Source organism: Leishmania braziliensis, chromosome 35, assembly GCF_000002845.2.
Source record: "Leishmania braziliensis MHOM/BR/75/M2904 complete genome, chromosome 35".
Classification (NCBI taxonomy): domain Eukaryota; phylum Euglenozoa; class Kinetoplastea; order Trypanosomatida; family Trypanosomatidae; genus Leishmania; species Leishmania braziliensis.
The window spans coordinates 1,363,295-1,369,651 of record NC_009326.2 but is presented as its reverse complement, the minus strand read 5'-3'; the positions used below and the strand labels follow the sequence as shown (position 1 = coordinate 1,369,651).

The following is a 6,357-nucleotide window of genomic DNA, read 5'->3' as shown; positions in this document are numbered from 1 at the left end:
GCCCACTCCTGCTGGAGCACGCGGTGGTGCTGACAGTAGGGATTGGGGCAGTCGTGCTGCCGACGAGCAAGTCGAGGGAGAAGTGCATCAACAGAGTATGCGAGTCGCTAGAGCACGCACGGCGGGCAGAGAAGGCGCGTCGCGTCTTTACCCCAGCCCTCCCCGCTTAGCCGAAAGGGTAGGAAAACAGGACGCCATTCTTAAACAATGAAGAAAAGGGGCTGTGCACTGGGGCTTCACTGCGAGGCTCTGTGTATGGGCATTTGTGGATGAGCGCCGCGCAACGCAGGCGAAAGGCCTCCTCCGTTGCTTCCACCTCTGCCGTGCGGCGCCTCAGCGCGCGATGGTACTCTTCGCAGGCACGTAAGGCTTCGCCGCGGCTCAGCGGTGCACGCACACGCCCCTAGCCATGTATGTCACTGCTCATGCTTTCTGCACCTCTCTTTTTCACGCAGCTGCTCCCCTTTTCGGTGTGCTTTTGTGTGTGTGTGTGTGTGGTGCTGCTTATTGCTGCGTGTCTCGCCCTCTATGCTCACCACTCTCGTCGTCGATTTCACTTGCTGTGTGAGGCGCCATCGTAGCCTTAGCGTTTACGCATTGGTCGGTGGAGCCAACCGACTACCTTCCGTTATTCAGCCATCTGCGCTTCTCCAAGCGACTCCGCCACTCTCCTCCCCTACGTCGTGCGTGTGCACGTCTCTGGGTCCATAGGTGTGTGTAGTCAAACTAGGAATTGAGCCACATCTTTGCTGTAGACACCTGGACCGTAGCACCGGCTTTCTTTTGCTGAAGGCTTGCGACAAGAACGAAAGGGAGGTGGGGAGGTAATCGCACAACAAAGGTGGCGAGGAGTCATTGTGCGCTGCAACGTTTCAGTGACTCGCCTCACTCATTGTTTGTCTTCTGCCTGCCCCATTTTGCTCTTTCTCCCACCTCAGACCTCGAAGAATGGAGTTATTGGACATGTTTGATTCCTCTTGCTCTCTCGCTCCTTGACTATTTGTCTCGACTGGGATCCTTGGGTGATGCAAGCAGGGGGAATTCTCAAGCGTACCCATCCGTGTGTAGAGCGCTACCCGATAGTGACTTGAAAGCAGCAGAACTCTCATGGATAGCGGTACCAGCGCTAGATGTGTTGATAGGATGTGGAAAGGGGTACCAGGTTGGTACACACGTCCGCGGAAATAGGGGACTCACCAGTTAGAAAGCGTTGGGAACGCGTACTGGGATGCGTCATGCTTAGATTCCGGCATTACTCTCTCACCTTTTACATGTCTCTCCCTCCACCATGCCTACCTGCTACATGCTTGCGCCACGGACTGCACCCACCACCTACACTCTAAAGAGAAAGAGAGTGCGGGCAGCAGCCAGCACGTGTGCTTCAGATGTCGTCAAAAAGTGACCTTGCGCTGGCGGCGAAGCCAGCGTCGACGCCATCTAACGGCGAGTCGGCCGCGTCTACCGTGGAGGCCGACCTGGATCTGCCTAAGGATTGCTTTCTGCTGCCAAAGCAGAACGACGGCTTTCAAATCCCGTACTTTCTCTCAAGCGAGGAGGAGGTGAACAAGATCCGGCCTCCCACTGTCGTGAAGACGTGGGAGCAGCGTCGCGGGGAGCTCGAGGAAGCACAGCAACGCAAGCTGGAGGCGTTCATAAAGATGGTCTCCGCTGCGCCGTGGTACGCCGCGGAGAAGTTCGACAACTGGCTGTGTCTCCGCTACCTTCTCGCCCGCAGCTTCGACCTCGATAAGGCCTTCTCAATGCTGGAGGGCACCGTCAGGTGGTGGAAGGAAACGGGATCGGAGACGTGGCAGTGTGAGGCTTGCTTGGAGAACCCGAATGGCCACATGGGCCAGTTCATTGGGTGGGACAAGGAGCACCGCCCCGTCATGTTCATGTCGATGCGCTGGGGCCCGGAGCGCAAGAATCCGCTGCGGCACATGGTGTGTGCCTTCAATCACTTGATCCGCATGATGCCTGTCGGGGTCGAGAAGTAGGTCTGCGTGACGGACTTCGAAACGTACTCGCATCTTTACGACGGCAAGTCGTCTGTAGGCGTGCGCGTCATCCGCGTAATTCAGGACCATTACCCGGAGAGACTAGGCAAGATGCTGTGCATCAACCCGCCGAGGCTCTTCTCCGTGCTGTGGAAGCTCGTCCTGCCAGCGATCGACCCCGTCACTCGCACAAAGGTGGAATTTCTGTGGACAGAGGCACAGCCGAGCGTGTGCGAGACGTTCCCATCCCTATTCCCGCAGCACCTCAGTGAGTACCTGAGTGACTCCTACAACCGGAGCAAGTACAACCTGCCAGCCAAGCCGCTCGTGTGGCAGCCACGGCCCGGGGGATACCCCATGAGCTTTGAGGAGCACAGGCAGCAACTCAAGGCAATGAAGAAGGAGAAGGGGCCCAAAAAGGGCGCGAGTAAGGCAGCGCACGGCGCGAATAAGCGGACCGAGGAGCAGCACCGTCAGGGGCACGGGCAGATCTAGCCGTAGAGAAGGGCACCAGGGTACCCACACGACCCGGAGCGCCGCGGAGCATTCAGGGCGAGCCAGCGCCGCCCCATCAGCTCCCGGTAACTCTAGCTTAAGTGCGGCAGCTTCAGTGTCGGTGTCGAAAACGTGAGGTGAGGTTTAGACACGGAGCGGGCCAGGGGACAACGCAAGGTGCACGCGTTAGCCACGGCAAACACTGGCCATGCGCTGCCTTTTGACGCGCGCTGTTTGGTCCTCCTTCGACACCTGCACCACCACCACCACCACCCCTCTCCCGCCCTTGCGTATCGCGCGTCAAATTCCCTTTCCCTCAGCCCTCTTGTCCGCTCATCTCTACCCACCTGCTCGTGCCGTGTTGGAAGCTGCAGCTGTGACGATCAACGAGCGGGGAAAGACGGGCTTAAGGAGGGAGGGAGGCTGAGGGTTCCGCAGATCCTGTGAGGCCTCTATTTGCTTACCGTGCTCTCCCCCAGCCGCCACCCTTTTCCCTCTTCCTTCTTGTGGTTGACCTCTTGTGTGTTTGCCAACTTTGCTTTCGCTTCTACCTCCCCCAACCCACTTCTGCCCACCGTGAGTCTTATGCTTTATTCCACGCCCAAACAAGTGGGAGATGTATAGCCCCCTTGCAATCACGCGTCTGTGCGTGCCGTATTTCGTGCGTGTGTGGAAACAAAGTGGACATCAAAAGCGTCGATTTAGGCAACGCAGCTGGGCCACCGCCGACCTTCTCCTCGTTTGTACTCCCCAGTCACTTGTGGAGCCTCTCTGCTGGCTGTTGCGTTTTGTTGTTTGTTTGCCTGCTGTGCGAGGGCCACGTGGCACGTAAAGAAAAACGGAGCGACGGGCGACAAATGTGTTGACGGCCTTGAGCAGCACGCTAGCTCGCCTAGGGTGTGGAGGTAAGGCGTGCCAGCGCCGCTTTCCTCTAAGCACAGCCCCGTGTTTTCCCACACAGAGAGATATACCTAAGCACTCAAATGCACACGCACCCTTGCCGCTTAGCTCCTCTTGCTCACCCTTCCCCTCTCAGGCGTCCCTTTCTTTGCTTTAGTCTCCTAAAATTCGTTCGAGACTCCACCTCTCTCCCTACTCACGTACGCGCGCTCCACTCGCCCTTTCTCGTTTCTCTCGACCCCCTGTGTCGGCTCTCATGGGTGGTCGCGCCGTTTCTGGCGCACGTCTGTGCGTGTGTGTGGGTGCGTGTGTGGGCATGTCCAGGAGGAGGAGGGGCGGGTAGGTAGAGAGAGAGAAGGGTTGCTGAGGGAAAGAGTCGAGGAAAGATCCGAGGTGATGAGAAAGCGAAATGGAGCAAATTCAAACGGCTGGGCCCACGAAAGCCCTCCGCTGTGGCGAAGGCCACTTCGTGTGTGCGCCACGCCTACGGCGAACGTACCGGTGCGCCTTTCATCAAGGGATCATGAGGGAAGCAGTGGAGGCTCTTATGCGCTCTGTAAGCTCCCCATGGCGTGCCGTCCTCGGTCCTTCTGGCAGTTCACATTTTTGCTTGCTGTAGCGCTCATGAACGACCTTTCTCCTCTTTTTCCCGCTGTTCTGTTCACTATGGGCGTTATCCCCTCACTTTTCCCAACCCGGTATGTGCACGCCATCGCCACGGAGACGAGGTGGTGTTGGGAACACGAAAAAAGGGCTCGCTAGGAGTACCACGTTTCGTGCGGTTGGCGCAGGCCTCGCATCAGACAAAGCAAGAGAAAACAACGCCCCACTCTGGCACTCATGTCCCACTACATCGAAGCCTGTCGCGATGATGAGCGCTTCACCGCGCGGCTGGAAGAGGCGACCAAGGAGATGGGCGGGCTCCTCCTCAAGACGTCACGCACGCGACACGAGCTTGACCGCATGGCCGCGGAGGTGCGCATGCGAGGGCCGTTGCACTTCTATCCGTGCAATATCGCCGACTGCGTCGATCTCGCCCCATCGACTTTCGCCGGTGACCGGCTCGGGCCGCCACAGGTGCGAGATGATCTCGCTCGAAACATGCTGTCCGCTGAGCTCGCCCAGTGGGCCCGCTGGCATCTTCCGAGCCTTGTTGCCCCGCTCATCGAGGCCCAGGTGCAGCAGCGGCTGCTAAGCCTGCGCGACAGCGTAGACGAGCTCCGTGTCCGCCAAGCCAAAGTAGAGAAGGCAGCGAAGGACGCCACCGAGAGGGTGCACGTGCACCGAGCAGACATTCACGCTGACTTTGCGGCCTCGCAGGAAGAGATGCAGCGCGACCTGGAGGAGCACCAGCGGGGTGTGAAGCGCCAAATCGCGGCGTGGAGTGAGGAGCTGAGGCATGTGCGAGAGGACGTGCTAGCACTGGGGCAGCAAAGGGTCAGCGCCAGTGATCGCCAGGAACAGCGGATCAGCGGCGCTCTTCAACGCCAGCAGACCCACGTGCAAGAGACGCTTGAGGCCTTGGAGCACGGACTGCAGCGGTGGCGGTGGGCGATGAGTCGAGCGGTGCAGAAAGAGACGCAGGAGCTGCATGCGCAGCATCGCGTGCTCGAGAATCGCGTGGCACAGGCTCAGGGGATGTTGACAAGCACAGCAGACATGGCGGCCCGCTGTACGGCAGAGACGCGGCGTTTGATGGAGGACGCGATGTGCCGCAGCAGTGAAGTCCGCGTCTGTCGGCGTGATGTAAACCGACTTGAGATGCTCGTACAATGCTCGTCGCTGCAGACAGCGTTGCTCACGGGTGGTGCCGGCAGCAGTGACTCCAACGATAGCAGCACAGCGCCAGCTGCTGCCCCCGTAGTGCTGAATGGGCTCACGCAAGAGATGGCTCGTTTTTCGGACTCGCTGCACGCGATGGTGCACCGTGTCGATGGTCTAGTCCGTCACGTCCGACAGCTTGAGATGGCAGTTGCGCGTAGCACTGCGGTTAGCAGTGGGCAAGGAACCTATCACAGCAGCATGCGAGGGGTGGATGAGGAGAGCTCGTACGGTCGTAGCTTTGCCTCCACGTCTCGCCCTAGCTGCAGCTACCTTTCGAAGGCCACGGGGCTGCGCGGGCGCTGCGCCTCCGCTGGCGAAGCCCGCGCACCGTCACCGTTGGTGCAGAATGACAGTATCGATGTAGCTCCAATTCACAACGGTGCCGCCGCAACTAAACCCCGCACCACGAGTGTCACTCTGGTCTCCGCAACGCAGCCGGTCGGCATGGGGAGCGCACTGGGAGGGGGACATTACCGCACCGCTGGCCCCGAGGTGCAGCTGACTCTCACCCCTCTCATGTCTGCTTCGTCGTCGTCCACGACGTATCACCTACCGGCGTCGCACCTCAGCGGCAGCAGCTTGCGCTTCGAGGGTGAGGCAGGTGATTCCCATTCAACGCCGGTGATTGTTAGCGATGCGCGCCCGGCACCTGATGTGGAGGGTGACAGGGTGATCCTGCGAAGTGCAGCGGCTGGAACCGGTGTGCAGCAGCCGCTGGAGCGCCGCGCCACAGCACACGCCACCCCAGCCGAGACCGTCGAAGGCGACACTCAGCTAGGTGGTGTGGCCAAGCTGACGGCAGGAAAGACTGTTGCGCACGGCATGCCACTCCCTCTCGCTGCGGTGGACGCGTCGCAAAATGCGAGGCAAGACGTGGCGCCTTCACTGACGCACCAGTACGATGCTTCTTCTTGGCCCGCCGCCTCTGCGCTTTCCGCAGGCAACGCGGATGTCACGTATCTGGTCAAGAGGCCGTCCTCATTCCTCGCAGGTGGCGAGGCAGTAGCGGTGGCTGAGGATGTTGCTTTGAAGAGGCAGAGCGGGTCGGACCACGCGGAACGTCCGGTTGTGGCGACGCCGTGTTCGCCGGTGGATTCGTACCTGAGCGACACACCTGCGGCGGATCTCTACGATTCAAAAG

At 59.7% G+C, this 6,357-nt stretch overlaps 3 pseudogenes across 3 annotated transcripts; all 3 read left to right on the top strand.

Moving 5' to 3' along the window:
- LBRM_34_3520 lies at window positions 1-170 on the top strand (annotated as a pseudogene). Its single transcript has one exon. A coding segment is annotated over exon 1 (170 nt).
- A 1,215-nt stretch (window positions 171-1,385) lies between these two features.
- On the top strand, window positions 1,386-2,492 carry LBRM_34_3510 (annotated as a pseudogene). Its single transcript is given in 2 exon segments — window positions 1,386-1,994; window positions 1,998-2,492. Coding segments are annotated over 2 exon segments (1,104 nt in total).
- Window positions 2,493-4,232: 1,740 nt separating this feature from the next.
- On the top strand, window positions 4,233-6,357 carry LBRM_34_3501 (annotated as a pseudogene). Its single transcript has one exon. A coding segment is annotated over exon 1 (2,125 nt).